This window comes from Micropterus salmoides, unplaced genomic scaffold, assembly GCF_014851395.1.
Source record: "Micropterus salmoides isolate LMB-PRFRI ecotype aquatic unplaced genomic scaffold, ASM1485139v1 Ms_hic_scaffold_18, whole genome shotgun sequence".
Taxonomy (NCBI): domain Eukaryota; kingdom Metazoa; phylum Chordata; class Actinopteri; order Centrarchiformes; family Centrarchidae; genus Micropterus; species Micropterus salmoides.
Window position 1 is genome coordinate 28,605,255 of NW_024040928.1, and position 17,887 is coordinate 28,623,141.

General features: G+C 38.8%; 1 protein-coding gene across 3 annotated transcripts in view; it reads left to right on the forward strand.

Moving 5' to 3' along the window:
- The first annotated feature begins 1,713 nt into the window (after window positions 1-1,713).
- mei4 (meiosis-specific, MEI4 homolog (S. cerevisiae)) overlaps window positions 1,714-17,887 on the forward strand; it is a 111,473-nt gene continuing 95,299 nt past the window's right edge. The window contains exons 1-3 of one of the 3 annotated variants that reach the window (XM_038727324.1): window positions 1,714-1,857; window positions 3,435-3,680; window positions 7,999-8,525. In XM_038727324.1, the coding sequence (XP_038583252.1) occupies window positions 1,830-1,857; window positions 3,435-3,680; window positions 7,999-8,525 (801 nt within the window). In that variant the 5' untranslated portion in view covers window positions 1,714-1,829. The remainder of the gene's footprint in view (window positions 1,858-3,434; window positions 3,681-7,998; window positions 8,526-17,887) is intronic. The other 2 variants (XM_038727325.1, XM_038727323.1) reach the window with 2 other exon arrangements.

The window sequence follows — 17,887 nt, forward strand, 5'->3', positions numbered from 1 at the left end:
AAGTCTTCAGTAGGCCTATGTGTTGTTGAAAACTCTTTATAAGGATTGGGAAATCAGGATTATCCTGATCCCAACAGAACGGAAAAAAAATATAATACAATTTTAAACTTATTCAAATAATACCACATCTTTAACATGTTGCACACACAGATTTTGCACTTGATTTATTTATTATCTACAACGATAAAGTAGATAAAGCAGACATTACCTATTAAGCCTTTCAGTACCGTAAATTAAATAATCCCCCAAACAGCTGTCACTATCAAACAAAAACAAGGTATTTAATTTTAACTGTCACCTACTGTGCATTAATTACAATGACACAATCATCAGGGCCCGGTTGTTCAAAAGTAATCTGATCGGATTTCGGCAATCGGATTGGATCAAATCTTTAAAAACGGGTTGTTCAAAAGACCTGATCCAATCCTGGTTTTGATCTGGATCAAACCTTCAGTTTGTGTTGTTCAAAACTTTCTAGTATAGGACTGGGATCACTTTTATCCTCGTCCCAACAGAAGGCTGGATTCAGGGTGGATTTTAGGAACAAAATGTCATAAAACTTTTGAAATTTCCCAAATAATACAACATTTTTTCTCATGTAGCCTACATAAACATTTATTTACATTTTGCACTTGATGTGTTTAAACTTAACAGTGAAAGGAGACATTACCTATTAAGCCTTTCAGTACAAGTTAAATAATCCCCCAAACAGCTGTCACTATCAAACAAAAATAATGTATTTAATTTCATACTGTCACTCATCGCGGTACATTAATTACAAAGGCACAATCATCAGAGGTGACCCAAGTGTTCTGTAACAAGTGCATCCCTTACTGCAGGTCCAGTCAGTCCCTCATTCTGAGCTAAAAGCTGCTCTCTGAACAACACATGCTCAAAATATCCACAGTGCATCTGTGAATAATGTATATTTGTTTGTGTTTCTTGGATTTGTTTTGGGTCAGATGGTCTGACTGTTTGAGAAATTGAAAATGGAAGGAAACGTTTGTGTTGTTTTATTGCGTCTCTTCAAACACAAGTGACCCCACGCTGACTGATCTACCTGTTGGTCTATATATAATCAACAGCGTTGTGATATGTAGTCCCATTTAGAGCAGATTTGGTAATCCTGAAAAGTTTATATCTGGATCAGGGTGATCCAATGTTGCTTTTAAAAAAACAGCACAAAAGTAAGAGGAGTTACGTGATCCGGTATAGCAAAACATGGGCTTTCCAAATCCGGATCATTAAATTTGAACAACTGGGCTTGGAAATCAGAAAGAAAACACACAAGGGCTCAACAGTTGCATAATAACTTTGAAACTAACTATGAAATATTAGTCTAATTTTGTTTTGAAAATCAAGCTTATTTTCACACATAAAAGAAAACGTTTATGTGAACTATATATTAAAAATGAAACGATAATAATATAAAACACAGTCCATAGGTTAGATATTTATGACGCAGTTGCATATTAGGGCCACATTAAGGGAAAAAACAATAATTTTGCATTTCGCGAATAAAGTCAAAATGATCAAAATGGTAGCCTACTTTACCTTTTTACTCATCATGTTATCTTTATTCTGGAAATGCTAAATAAATAACAAAATCTTCGTCCTTACTGTGGCACTAACACTCCGTCACAGATGATCAGCAGTCACACGTTTGGACGGCAGCAGTGATAAACCGTAACGTGGCGGACGTCTCAGACTGTCGCGGGTCACAGATTTCCGCGTAACACCTGTCCACCCCGTGAAGCTAATAAATTAGCAGCGTGGTTTTTACGATTGTAAACTTTTAATGGGGACATGAGGAGAGCCGCAGCCGAGCAATGGAAAGCAAGGAGGGGCATTTAAAAGGTAATTAATCTAAAAATAAATATAAAGTTTGATATTTAACTGTAACAACGTGAAGTTGTAACATGAACACAACGATGAAGTGTGGTGTTGTGACTTCAGCTAGCTTAACGTTAACTGTTAAAGTTTGACATAGTTCATTTAAAGCCGATTAAGTTTTTGTTTCCTGCAGTTTTACCACCGTTGTTTTTAGACATTTGATGTAGATTAAGGCTGCCAGATTATTATATTGGTAATTTTAGCTACAGTGCTAGTTTAGCTGAAAGCGCCTGTGCAGTTAACTTAACGTTACTCCAAAATATGTGCATCGTAAAACAAAAAAACAAATAAACAAAAAGCACTACAATCACATATGGAGCTGGCGATTCAGGAGAAAGTAATAAATCATATATATACAGCGACGTGTTAAGAGGATAAATCTATTTTTACCGGCTGTCCGATAATGGACGCACTGGACAGCTAGCTAGCTACTGATAAAGTGGCCTAACTAAACAATAAACACACCTGGCCCAAATAATGACTCAACAATACAACATAAACTGCTAATGCTTTTAAACAATTAAGCTTTATCTCTCCACTAAATAGAGTAGCTCAGCTATGTTATATTTTTGTTGCAGGTTGTGAGGCTTTTAAAGAAGTAAGAAGTAGTTTTGGACTTATTTTAATGGAGTTATTGGTGTTTTTCCATTTGTAAAATTTAACAGAAACATACAGAGGTTTTGGAAGCAGGTTGTCTGTAAGTTAATGGGAAGCTGACTGCATGTTTTATCATAATTATTTATAAATGATCATTTATTGTTATGTCATGAGGGGCTTTCTCCTCACTTGAACTGAAGATGATCGTTCAAACCCATTTTATTGTATATTAATTGACCGACACGCTGGTTTAAAGTACTTTGCCACTTACTCTGTGAAAGGTGCTATATTAAATAAACTTTACTTACTTACTTAACCAAAATTGAAGGCATGAACATTGCTGAAATTGGAAATGAACTTAGTTGGTGTGGTAAAATAGTAGCTAGCTTGCATCCAAAAAATATATATTTATGTAAATGTATAAATTTTGGGTTGTAACTAATGCCTGTTTTTATTAACCCATTTCCTTGACAAGTTGACTAGTTGTTTAATTTATGAAATGTGAATTTCTTCTTTTGTCTATATTCAGTTTACTATCATATGAGAGAAGAGAAAGCAACAAATCATCAACTGAGAAGCTGAAATTAAGTGATTTTTGCTTTAAAAAAAAAAAAAAGAAGCTTAAACAATTAACTGAGTATGATAATGATTGCAGATAAATTTGCGTTTTGGTAATCGATTAATCCGTTTGAATAACAATTTAAAAAAAAGGCAAAATTCTCAAATTTGGGCCGGTTGCACAAAGAACCTTCTTAAGTGTGAATATTTTCTGGTTTCTTTGCTCCTCTGTGACAGTAAACTGAATATATTTGGCTTCTCTGGCTTTGGGAAACACACTGACATTTTTCACCATTTTCTGACATTAATTAATTGAGAAAATGATTGACAGCTCAATCGACCGTGAACGTAATGGTTAGTTGCAGCCCTGACTGAATCTGTTTCAGGCGCGAGTCAAGCGGAGTGGTTCTTCACGAAAGCCAAAATCTCCCTGGCAGTGGCTATAATAAAGAACAAGCCCACGGGCATGAGTGGCAGAGAGTACGCTGAGGCTTTGGCCGGCAAGATGAAGAGCCAGGATGAAGGCTGGAAGAAAAAAGCCCGGGAGCTGCAGCAGGAGGTGCTGAGGCTGCGACAGGAGCTGGTGATGGCCAGAGCGACGTCTAACACAAGGAGCACAGCGCATGCAGCAGGTATGTAGGTTACAAGCGGAGGAGGAAGCGTAAATGTCCTGCATTGAAATCGTTACATAAGTAAAAGTATAATCAGGAACTTTTTAAAGCGGCAACGTGTTCAGTATCGGGCTAATTAATTATTCTTTTCATTCTGAATCAATCCGCTGATTATTTTCTCCATTAAATCGATTGATTGTTTGGTTTATAAAGATTCTTACAGTTACCCAGAGACCAAAGTGACACCTTCACAACGCTTGTTGTGTCCAAATCTCAACTTTATTAACAAACATTACAGTTATTACAATAATTCAGAGGAAAAGCAGCAAATCAAACGAATGAAACCTTCAGTTATCAAAATAGTTGCCAATACATTTTTTTTAATCAGTCGGCTAATCGTTACAGCTGATCTTTAAAAATTCAATTTATAACAAAACAATACATCATATTTTATTAATTCTCAGTATATTTTGTGCAGAAAAATCTGTTAACTTCTAACTGAAGCTGTCGGATAAATGTAGTGTGGAGATGTGAAGAAGGAGAAAGTGTTATGAATAAATAAAGAAGTACAAGTACCTCACGTTTGTACTTGAGTAAATATGTTTGGATAATAATTGAATAAGACACTTTATTTAAAGAGCATGTTACTTCACTAAAATCATCTTGGTTTTTAAAAAGAAAACGGATAAAAACATTTTGGTGTATAGAAACCAAGACTGTAAAGGAAAAGAAGAGGGGGGGAAATGACAGATGTTTTTTTTTTAATGGCTCATGATATAATGCTGAACAAAGAGAAGTCATGTATAACTCCATTATTCCTGCAGAGTCCAATCTAATATACATCTCATCGTTATCTCAGCCGGTAACGTGTTGATTTAGTTGTGAGCTTTATTAATTAATGAAACCGACACGAGAGCGGGGTTCAGTTTGTCAGACGTCAATCAGCTGCATTATTCTCTACAGTATAACTATATATACTAAACACTAGCCAGTAATGGTGTTAGATTAGATCTGCTGTCATCCAGGATGATATATCGGCCTCTCTATCACAGCTGCAAATGCTCCGTGCCCCCCCTTAGTGTTCAACCGGGCCCTTAGAACAAACAGCAGCACCTCAGAATATAAGAGATCAGAGATACAGCAGAGAGAGGGGCCATGAAGAGGCTTATAAGTATCTAAAACATGCTGGGGGCCAGCGTAAAGATAATAGAAAAGTAGATTAACTTTTCACCCAGGTAAGAATTATAGTTATGTGTGTATATAAGTAGTAAAAGCAAGAACACGTCTGCCTCTGATATTCCTGAGTTTGTTTTTAATGACAAACATGTTGTAGTTTGAGGTTTTACCCTTGAAAGAATAATTTATTCAGTGACCTGTTTTAACAGACAGGAGGTTCCGCTGAAAGGTGAGCTCGTGTCAAAAAAACTGCACACAATTTGTAGAGATATCCAAGCACCGAGCGTCTCTGCTGATGCCTTTTCAGTGTGAGGAGGCGATATCTCAAGGACGGGTTCATCCTGACGCGAGGCCTGCGAGGAGCCCAGACACCGGGCGTCCTGTCCCAAGGTTATCTCACAAAGCTGCTAATGATCACATACACGATGTTTTATGGCTGCGTGTTACCCCTGCTGACCCGGGCGGTGTTATACACAAACACGACAATATTAATGATGTCTGTCAAACAGATGAGTGCAGAGTGGAAGCAGCTTTCACCTCAACCAGCTGCATTTTAGTACCTGTAAACCATCAGTTCCTTTCACGTCAGGACTGGCGAACATCACAAAGTTCTGCAGCGATTGGGCTCTGTAGCGCCCCCAAACGCACGCCACAGTCGAGACAAAGTTGCCTGTTTTGTGGGGATCGTTGCGTTTAATGTCATGTGACGCCATGAAACCCAGCATGCCTTATGTTAAGTCCTCGCTGATGTCTGAGATGGTTGTGGGTCATAGCGGTAAAAGTGCCCCCAAAATTTGAAGCAGCCTCCGCCGTACCTTTAACCTTGATGTATGAAATTTGAGAGGCAGAGGGATGAAAAGGAAGCGGCTGGACTACAAGCGAGCTGTTTTCAGGCAGTTTTCTGTGGGAGATGGGAACTCCCTTTGGGCTGGACTTTATGCTTTTTATACGCAAACCACCTCTTTAATTTTACATTTTTCTGATTAATTAAGTCTATAAAATGTCAGAAAATTGTTAAAAATGCTCATCACCATGTCCCGGAGCTCACGCTTACATCTTGAAACCCCAAAGAAACTGCTAATGGTTTATTTAATTAAAGCAATTGTGGAAATGGCTGGAAAATCCCAAGAACTATGTTTTTCAAACCTGTGAGCTAATTAGAAATGTCTATGTGGAGCTTAATCCAATATTTTTTTTAAGTGGTTAATCCATTTATCCATTCATCCATCCTGCTCATCCAGGTCCAGGTTGTGTTTAATTATTAATTAATTAAATTATAAGGCCTTTTTGAAATATACAGCCAGGAAGTACAGACACAAGTTTGATTTCATAATAAATTCATGCACTTTGTAAGTAACTCTAGGACTTATTGTTCCGACGGGTTTTCATTGATATCTTTCATACTCTGGCTGGTTTGACCATGTAAATGTTATTTGGGGGGGACGGTTTGGACTGCAGCCTGTTAAATGATCACCCAGGTCCACCTGTTCATAGAATTATCAGCTGCAACCCCTACAGTTTAGATTTTAGACTAAAAGACAACAAAGCATCATGATATTCCTTAAAAAGGAAAATGCATCTTTACCTTCACATGTGCTTGTCTGAAAAGCATTTATTCTGAGTTGCTAAAATGCGTATTTGTGTATCAGTTTCAGTCGTCTTTGTTCTTTTTTTTTTATTTTTTATATTTATTCAGCAGCAAAAACAGCGTACTTGCAGAGAAAGTGTAATTCCGCAGTGTGATCCTAATGTGTTGATGTTTATGATGTTGTGTGAAAAGAGAAAAATATATATTCTTTTAGAATCCAACCATGGCCGGGCTGAATATAAAATACTTGAGGTTTGATACAGCCAGGCAGACGGGTTACGACCTTCTGACCACAGATCATATTGGAAATGTAATAATGTACCTTAATGACCACGATATGACTTTGAATGATCATTTAGATAATAATACAAATCTGGCTCTTCTGCCAATATTGAATGTGTTTTGTCACTTTGTTCCAGCTAGCGTCTGACCTTCAGTTACCTTTTGTCTCGCAGGCGGCGACGCTGTGATCATAGACTTTTTCTTTATTGTGTCATGCTCATAAATTTTATTGATTCTTTGAACATTTGTTCAGTGTGAAATGTGATGGCAGAAAATATTTTTTTTATTTCTCTTATATTCTTTTAGGCAAATACTTTTTAATAGTACTTATTATTATTATTATTATTATTATTATTATGATGATGATGATGATGATGTGTTTGACAAGAAGATGGATCAGTTTGTCAGATCGGCCAGCAATAGATAAAGCATATGATGAGCAAAATGCTCAAAATGGACCATTACAAAATAGCGGCGACGACATCATAATAATAATAATAATAATAATAATAAAAAATACTAGTAAAAGTAAAATAATTTAAGAGAAGGAAAAAACAATTTTCTGCCATCACATGAAATATCAGATATTTACTGAAAAAAAGGAGGGTGAATTTTTCCCTTTTACATTTCAGCTGTGTAAACAAATGCACACTGGCGTTCAGTCACACATGTACCACACTAGGTAACTTCACATGTTAGGGCAGTTTCAGATTTAGCAGCGGGAGGGTGGGATTATTATTATTATTATTTTTTTTTTTTTACTGTCCTGGGATTGGGAGGATTATTTTTGTGGGAGCGGGATGAGACAGGAGGGAAAATACGCTGCCATGTCACCATCCAGTAGAAATACCAAAAAGTACTCCCTGAGCAGAATCCCCCATTTTAAAAGAGTACGTATCATCATGTTATTGTATTAGGATTATTGATGCATTCATGTGTTCATCACTTTAATGTTGCTGTTGGTAAAAGTGGAGCTCATGTGAACCACCTCAAATCCTGCTGGGAAGTTTAATCTATGATAATGAACCACAGTTAATGAGTTGATTTATATAATCTGTAAATGAAGTAGTTACTAAAGATGTTAAATAAATATAGTGGAGGAAAAAGTTCAGCATTTCCCTCAGAGATGTAGCAGAGTAGAAGTATAAAGAGGCAGAAAATGGAAAAAGTAAAGTACTTATTTACTTGCCACGACTGAAACTAATTTATGTTTTGACTCATTTACAGAAATGCATTTAGGCAAAACTGATCCCAAATCAGGACCTAACTCTTCTGTGTAAAATCTTCTTCCAGATCATGACTACACCATGAACGTTTCGCAGGACCTCTTTGGTCCAGAAAGTACGGCGTGCAGCGCAGACCCTCAGTCAGGCTGCGACTCAGAGACTCCTGAACTCCTGCTACCGGACCACCAACCTGCCGTCCCTTCCCCTCAGCCGCCTGTTCCCTCCAGTCATCACGGAGGTCCTCGTGGGAACGCCGCGCTGCCCCACGTGCAGTTCCTCCAGTCGCTGTGTTCCCTGCACCGAGTCGACGGGGACCACAGAGGCCTGGAGTCTCTGTGGTTCAGCTCTGACGTGGATGTAGGGTCAGTGTTAGTGGACTCTGTGTGCCAGCTCCTGGACTCTGTGGTGGCGGCGTGCAGGGACCCCCCTCCGCTGGGACCTCGTGACCTCGTCCTGCAGGCTTGCCGGGTCGCAGCCGGAGCGATGGACCTGTTCTGCTCTCAGAGGCCGCCATCTGTAGAGTTCATGCGGCGCGTGGAAGAGTCACTGAGGGAGCTGACCGCGATGCTGCTGCACAGTAATGAGCTCAGCAGGGTGAGTAGTGGGATCCCCGGGGAGGGCGTGTACGCATGCACACAGTATTTCCCTATTAATATGGCTGAACCCAACTGTTAGAGCGCTTCAGTTTATGCAGTAACGTCCGGCTGCGGACTGTAGCACCGCTCAAGCCACACCCCTCGCTCAAGCCTCGCCCCTCGCTCAAGCCACGCCCCCTTGCGGTACAGTCTCTAATGATTGGCTGTAGCTGCAGAACCTTTCTATATGGTCCGTTCTGCCCTTCCCGCTCAATTTTTACCACGCATGTGTGAAAACTTTATTTACAACACAATATAATACAAATGAACAGTAAATTACAGCATTAGCAGAAAGTCTCTTGCTCAATTTGTTCTTGTTTCCACAAGCTAAATGTTAAAGTGATCTGGGAAAGTATAATAAGCGATTCAAACATTGCCTAAGTAGTGTGCAATATTAATTATTTTTTCATGTCAATAATACTATTGACAAAAATATTAATATTAACCTCCATTAATACTACATAAACATTTTTAAACTTAAACTCCGATCTTGATATGCATGTTTCCACACTAGGGAAAGATGGATATTATAGCAGCATGTTTGGTTTTCTATTTGTGCCTGCTTACTATGCAAAGACAATAACGCAACCAGCATGATGGTGCATCTGTTTATTGAGGATGTGCACAAATGTTAAAATACCACAATATAGTATAATAAGATTTAAAACAACACAACAATAAAAAAATGTGGTTAAGGATCTTAAAAGAAACATAAAACTTTGGACTAACTAATATTACATAACATTTTTAATGTTAAACAGTTGAAATTAATAACTTTTATTTAAAAACAATTAATTGTACTTATTTGTCCAACAACATCATAAGTTCAACTTCTGCTGCACTGAGCTGTGATCACCTACCTGCTGCTTCTGCTGCGTCATTACTTTATCGTCTTCCTCTTCAAATCTCTCCTTCTAGTCTGATGAACTTTGACCTACAAAGACCCGCGCTCACGCCACACACCCCATTCCTCGCACACGCCACGCCCCCTGAGCTACAGCCCGGACCCTTCTCTGTTTATGTGATCAAATAAATGGAAATCTAGATATTGTGCTTATGTTACATTATTACTGTACTAATTCCCATACTAATCCATATTTGCATGTTTAACAGTTTAACCTTTGCACTTGAGAAATATCAACATGTGTAACGATTTTAATTAAGGAAACCTCACTGCACAGCAATAAAAATGTATTAAAGGCAAGTGTCAAAACAAGAATGCAACCTTTTTCTGTTACTTTCACAGCAGGTGAAAATATCTAGTAACAAATTATAAAAAAAAAACTATTGTACAAAGTAAAACTTTCCAGAAAACAAACTATGAGCAGGCTGAGTCGGAGTGATCATCCTGAGCATGTAATGTAAGCGCAGGGACACAAATTAAAAATTTAAATAAGCCTCATTTGGGCAGAAACATAAAATCATGATGCACATCAGGTTCTGGCTGCAGTGGCTGGATTTGGGTCTCATGGGATTAGTTTTATCAGGGAATCTACTCTATAGATTAAAAACAGCAGATTTCTATGGGATTAAATCACCATATTGGTCACAAGTTTCTTACCACTCGACATCCCCTGGGTGTTATTAGTCCTTCGGAAATAGAGCTTAAGGGGCTTACGTGACAGTTGCAGTAGTTGGAGTGTATATATTAACTTTTCCCAAAACACATTTTAATACTACCCCATTTCCCATGAGCATCATTAAAGTTTTATAATATTTTATTTTATCAAGACAGGATTATTGGTGCTTTGTGTAAAAATATGCGTTGATGTCAGCTTAATGTATTCAGCAGCTGAAAGGTTGCAGGAAAAGGTAAAAAATTATTTGCCTGCTTAATTAAAACCAAATAGTTTTACCTTTTCTACATAAAAAATGTTTTAATAGATTCAAAAGCAAATGGAATAAAAAAAAAACGGCTGCAACTAATGATTATTTTCAATCCGTATTTTTTTCTCCATTGCTGTTTTTGTCAGTGGAGTCCGGTGGCTTTGATGAGAGCGACATAGGGGTCGTTTCTGGTTAAACAAAAATGCTCTAACTCTGTAGGATCCTTTTTCCATAATGTTTTCAGACGTCTGAGCCTGTCAGCAGCAACAACAAGCTCTTTAGTGGACGGACTTTATCACGGGCCGACTGCGGCGCGCTCACTAAATATAGGACCAGTTAAAAAACAAAATGTTGTGTACCATAAGTCACAGACACACAAACGTGGGAAAATAGAGTTCAGGTTGAAAAATACAGAGTATCTCGCTGTAGTTTTCTAAAAATGAGAAGCTGCTTCAGTCTGAAACAGTAGGCCAGTAGGCCTCGTGAAAGAACACAGAAATGGCACATGTGGGTGATTTTTGGTAGAGCTTCGCATTCACAGATTTTCTTGTACTTGAAAAGTGGTCCAGGTCTGATGAGTGATTCATGTCTTCTCTAAAGATAAAAACTGCTGTCTGACTTTAAATTGATGAAGAATAAATCTGAATGGATTTAGCCACGATTTTCTTTAGCAAGGCGTGTTTTAGCGTCTAATGTCACGCTAGAGACGGTACAACTCTCGGATGACACGGCGTTGACTGCTGTAGTAATGTTCTTAAATTGTTTCCGGGTCTCCTTGTACTGCTGACATTTGAAGTTCCCTGAACGTCGCTGTGATAGCGACTTGTCAATCACAAGGCAGCCCCGCCCTAAAGCCTCCCCTGCTTCCTGGTCTCTGTTCCTCTAAATAGGACCATAATTTACTAAATGAACATCACGCTGTGGTGAAGAAGACTTGAAACTATCGACTGAGACCATAAACTCATCAGGAAAGTGTTTACTGAGGGAATAAATCGGCTGAGAAGTAGCATAGACTTCTATGCAATCGCACATCTTTCTGCAGCCAGGAAGTCCTCTCACCCGACGTCGTATGATTGTGTTCTGCTGGTTCAACAGTTTGATAAATTGCTGGTGGTGATGGACCAGTGGATAAAGACTCCTGCCTTTGGTGTGAGAGACCCGGGTTCAACTCCCCACTGTGACACATCCACAGTTGTTAGTTAATTTTACAGAAACAATGAGCGCTAAAATATTATTCATTCAGATTAACCGGCATGATAAAGGAATTAAAAACTGTCCCAAAATATGGGCAGGGTGAGTTGAGTGTTTAAGCGAATAAAAGCCTGGGCTATTAATTGAAGTTTTACGGTAAACACATTCAGAGAGGATTTCAATAAGTGTTTTTATTCTCAGTTCTTTTCATTTTGATTCTGGTGATTTTTCCTGTGGCGCTGGCTAAAACCTCTTCATAATATATCAACTAAATCTTTTTTTTTTTTACCTTTTGAAACCACAATGAGAGTATTTTCATTACAATAAAGGAGAACAGTTTGCCGTGTCATTAACCTTTGTTTAAAGCTCACTCACTCCATAAAGGTTAACACTGCCTTCGCAGCCGATTGTGAATGTCACTCACCGCCTCGCACACGTTACCTTCATGACAGGGCTCGGCAGCTGGGAAATGGAGATGAAAGTGAACCTGAGTTGACAAGGATGAAGTTATCCCATCTGGCTCTTAACTGAACGCTCAGAGGATGGCTTAGCCAACTAAGATGGCTGCAGGCAGTTTCCCCTTCACAGCATATTCCCCTTCTCTCTCTCTCTCTGTTTGTCATGACTAATAGTGAAGGAACTGGAGTTTCATTCTGGAGCGACAGTTACGTTGAGCAGTTGTCAGTGAAACTGATGATGGTGGTGAGGAGGGTGTAAGATCATTTAAATATAATGAGGACTTCCATTAACACGGCAGCCATCAGTCTCTGAGAAACGTTATTGCCCTCACGAAGGCAAGATACAGCCTTATAGGACAGCTTACTTGGAGTCAGACAACCAATCACAATAATTTAAAAATTCAAAAAGCAGGAAGACCATTAGTTGGACTCTGTACCTGATTATTAGGACAGGACACTACCTAATTATTATAATGGAATCAGTGCTTTACCATTTTAAAGGTCATGCAATAGTCAAGATTCATATGTGATGAATAAAACATTTGAAATGTTTAAGCTATATTCCCTGCTGACTCCATTTTAATTAATTAATGCTACATAGGCAGGTCCTCATAAAACCAACCCTTAATTTAATTTATTTGGGGGATGGGATTGGTTGCTTCAGGGATATTCTGTAACTTGTCGAAATATTTGGTAATGTTTGGGTATAAAAGTTAAGAAGCTGTTGTTTTGTTAGTTGGTACAAAAGAGCAAATTGCTTTTATCCACTGAAGCGGAAAGTTGACTTTACCTCACCATGTCAGGAAATGTGCACGAAAGCCTACAAACCCATAGAAGGATGGATAATAATTATACAGCACCAGTAGTGTGTTGCTGTGGGTCCTGTTTGTGCACGTGTGTGTATTTCGGACCTGTGTGTAAACAATAACAATAATAACAGAGTGAAAACATTGAATTTCCCCTTGCGGGATTAATAAAGTTCTTCTTCTTCTACTACTTCACTCGTGTACATTTCTGGGTAAACTTTAGCGAGTAGACGAGTTCCTTTTTTTTAGAATAAAGGTGTATTTGTCGATGGTTGGTTATTTATTTATTTTTGATACTGAGTACCAATACATGACCAGTTTTCCCCAAACTTACTATCAGGATACTGTGTTTCAGAATGACAGTGTAACTGTGGCGGGGCGGAGTGCAGTTGACTTTCGACCGGCGCTGCAAAACGTCACCATGACGTCACATCACCATCACACGACATTAACATTTTGCGCGGCGGCAGCGCACAAAGATGCTTTTCTCTGGCTGCACAAAGTTGGAACCACCTTTTGCCCTAAGCTTCATTGTTCACGCAGTCTACCGGAGAACGTGTCCGACTTGACGGCGCTGTTTTTATAGCCCGCCCCATGTTAGACTATCAAGTCGGCCCAAGCAAAGCCTATGTGTGGGAACCACTGTTATACTTTACTGTGTGGAACTTGTTGGAATACGTTTTACAGACAAAGGAGCTGTATTTACTGTTGATCCAACCCGTTCTCATGCCAGGGCGTCACAAATGGACACTTGGTCAAAACCCCTCGGCTTTAGCCAGAATAATTATGCAACGTCCGGTTAGAATTTCACAATAAAACTAGTGTTTAACGTTGTGAAATGGCTCAATTTGGTTAGTTTTAGGCACCAGAAGTACTTGGTTAGGTTAAGGAAAAGATCATGATACTTACTCGCATAAGTTAAGTAACTTAACGAACAACAATCAATGTTGACTTTTTTGTTTCACATTTTCTGACCTACACCTTACTCTGACTTTTATGTTATTTATACTGGGCCTACTTTTACCGTTCAACAATGACGCTAAAGGACTTGATAAAGCATAGGTAGACTCAGGTGTAGCTGGCTTGCAGACCTCTTCGGTGGCCACGGACAGAATATGTGGAGACGGCAAGATCTGTGATTGGTCAGCTTCTGTTTTTTTTTTTTTTTTTTTTTTTTAATCAAGTTTCTGATGCTGGCGGAAATCATTGATGGTAAAGATAACGTAAACACACTAGCAAGCAAGCAAATTTGCAAAGTCATTCCCGCTCTAAACCTTCTCCTAGTCCGGCTATTGCTGTTGGGTAATATAGGCTAAATAAAGCGCGACATGACCTGGTCACCTACAAAATATCCTGATGCTGAACTATACATCAAAACCACGCCATGGTCGTCTAGAGCTACCATACTGGTTTCCGATTTTCGAATACTGTTTGCGTCAACATCCAAGTCCTAACTATGACTGGAAAAAACCAATATATCTGACGAGGGTCGCAACTGATAATTATTATCGATGAATCTGCCGTAAATGTTCTTGGTTAATTGATTAATCCTAAAGTCCAAGGTGATGTCTTCAAATGTCTTGTTTTGTCAGACCAACAGTCCCAATATATTCACTTTACTGTTTTGTAAGACAAACAAAAGCGGTAGATTGTCACATTTGAGAAGCAAGAACTACTGGATGTATATACTGGAAATATTTAGTATTTGTTTGCTTTAAAAACCACAAACAAATTAATTGATTATCACGTCTGGCAAAGTCTGTTTAACTTGATTTAGTGGCATGTTGACCTGTAGAGTATTTTTTGTTTTGTTTTTTTGACCTTCACACAATCAACTCTGCAATCAAACAACCGTCCCTCAACATTAGATGAGGAATATTATTTATTCAATGTTCAAAGCTAGTAAGAGTGCGGGAACTTCCAGCTGAGTGAACATCAGAAGCACTATGAGACTGTCAGCCGCTCTCTTGACTCGATAACAAGGGAATCTTTCCCATCGATAACTTCCATCCACTCACATAATGTGAACGTGGCAGTCCAGCAGGTTACTGAGCACCCGTAGTCCTGTATTTCTTTCAAAAATGCCATTCAGTAAAAGATTATTACAGTTTCACCTGTAATAATCTGTCCTTTTGTGACCAACTGTGAGGCTCCCATGAGGTTTGGCACTAAATGTATTTGGACTCTCTCTAGCCTTTTCATCATAGCACCTTCTTACATAGAGTGGCATCTGTGTTTGGAGTGAGATTACGCTGTTTAAAGTAAAAGTCCTCTCTTTGATACCCCTCACTGTTCGATATCTCCACTCTGTGACGCTCGGCGCATGTGGAATTAAATTTTTTTTGATGTGCTCGCTCCCCTTCAGCCTTATCATCTTGTTTTTATAGAGCGTATTTTGACAAGGCCTCGGCGAAGGGGTGTGAACTTGTTACTCTGAGTCAAATATGGGCCTCTATACAGGTGGAGGAATAGCTTTTAAAATGTGATCATTCAGCTGTGGGTGATGTGGGTCACAGATCTCAGCTGCGCTTGTTGCTCTGAATGCAACACCTTTTGGCTTCATTGCATTTTTAGTCTTTTGATGGTGGCCAGCCTGGAGAAAATGTTTTTTTTTTCTCTGCCTTTTCTACTATGGATGCCCATGATGTATGATGGGGTGAACTATAGTCCAAAATGGCAGATTTGGAAAGCAGCATTTTCACACTAAAACTTCAGGTTTCAGTGCCACGTCCGCAGAATCAAACACTTTTTGGAACCGAGCTGCAGCTGTAATATCTTTGTCTCTGTTTGACTTTTAGTTTGAAAAGAAAGACAAAAGAAAAGACATATAAAAATAGGAGCCAATGCAGAGAAGCTAAAACTGGTGTGATATGGTCCTACCTTCCAGCTGAGTGCACAATAATGTAATGTTTTCATTCAGACGGCAACAGAATTATTAGAAATAGCAGTTGTTGCCACTATGTGTGTTGTGGCATGAGGATTCTGCTGACTGTTCTCTACATGAACAGTCGTATCTATAATTATTCTGAGGTCATTAACAGGGTTTTAGGGGGTGATTCCCAAAACATCACTGGAGAGCATCATAACCAACCAAAGTACTTTCTCCAAATCTAATGGTTGTAGTTCCTCCCCAGTAGACTGATCTTTGGGTGTTGGTTATTTATTATCTGCTCTCGCCTTTCCAATTATTTGTTCAGAGATACGGTGAAAATAATGGCCCAATATGATGTGAAATTACATATTTGTCATTGAAAAATGGTCCTGAAACTGTAGCCTCCCGTACTGCAGCTATAATATAATGATGATTTCAGCAGCAACTGAAAAGACAAAGGATGGTGAAAATCCAAAGGGTCATCGGGCCATATTTAAATGCATATTTGATAACCCATTAGCTACCATAAGACAACAGCTAATTTTGGCATTCAACCACTTCCTAGCTAATAATACAGTTGGTTAGTATTGGACGATACAATGGGAAAGCTTTTAATTTTGAAATATCAGCAAACATCTTGGATACACTTTTAAGCCTGGAAGTAAAACGCAATGGATACAACATTAATCCAGCACTAATCACCAAATCAACAAAATCTAAACATGTCGGAAAAATTCTGGCAGGTAAACGCTCTTATTCTGAAATGCTCCCTGTGGTAGATGCTACATGCACGCGTCAAGACGAGGAACGAAAGCGAGCCACAGAGAGCTTCGAAGAAGGCACAAAAGGACATATTGAAAACAAGTCATTAACGTGGGGAAGGCTGCACGCTCCGTTGCTGAAACACTTCTGAGAGCCTTCCAGAGGACTTTGACGCCGTAAATAAACCGCTGCAAAGGGAGTTTTGTTAAAATTTGCTTATAATTTTGACATTTGTTTGAAATACAAATGTTACTTAATAATTTATGATTATTAAAACATGTCTGCCTTAGAATATAGTGTTTGTTTGTAGTTAGTTGTCATTCTTTACCGTTAAAACCAGGAGTGAAGGGACTATTTCATTTGGTAAGAGCAGTTGAATTTTCCCGGTACAGCGGAACGGCGCGCAGCGTTATCGTTTGTCCGTGTCATCAATCCGCACACATGCACCCGTGGCTTATGGCACCATACATATTCAGCATACCAAATGTATAATAAACACCACTTGCAATCCAACACAACACGGTAAGTCTCAGAAAGTAGATGTGACTTTTTTTACTCATGAGCAGACGCCATTAGCTGCCTAGATCAAGGGAAAACGGTCTGAAAGCTTACAGCATACCAAGAAAAATGGTTAACAATAATAAAGTGCATTGAGTTCGTAGTCACAAAACGAAAACAAATCACTACTATTGTCCACTTTTTTTTCATTCTGTTCAAATTTGAAAGAGAAAAAGCTGCAGCCTCTTTTGAAATGCTCTTTACCTAAACTTTCATTACTTTTGTGCAAACTGACAATTCAACTGCCTACACGGCTTTTATTTGAAATATAAATTTGAAAGGTTTTAATGAAAAACACTTCAGAAGACACTTCAGACCCTTTCAGTGGTTCAGCTTTAACTGACAACATCTCACATGCAAACAATTACCATTTTCAAGCTGTTTACACTGAGTACTCTCTTCAGAAAATGTGGCCTTTTCTACGTTTTATATCTAATTGTATGAGTGCAGAGCCAAACACAAATCGCTGTGCACTTTCCATGTATAGCGTACATGGATCTCAGTATGAGGTGACCTTAAAAGTTAGGTTATGAACACGTAAGCGCTCTGACTTTGACCACAAATCTTTGTTCACCACACTTAAAATGTTCTTTGTGAACCTTCCTGCAATTTCTTTCTTTCATTTCTCTTTAACGTCCTCAATGAGGACGTTACAAACGACTTTGAGGATACCCGTTTTAATGAACTCTTTATATTTTCATACGTCCATCCGTCACTCTGCCAGTCAAACTGATTGTTCAAGACATTTCAGATACGGAGGGAAGGTCAGAGATGAAGGGCAGGAGTAATTATAATACTGGAAAGACTCCCGACAAGATCAACGAGCACCGGCAGAGGAAGACAACCA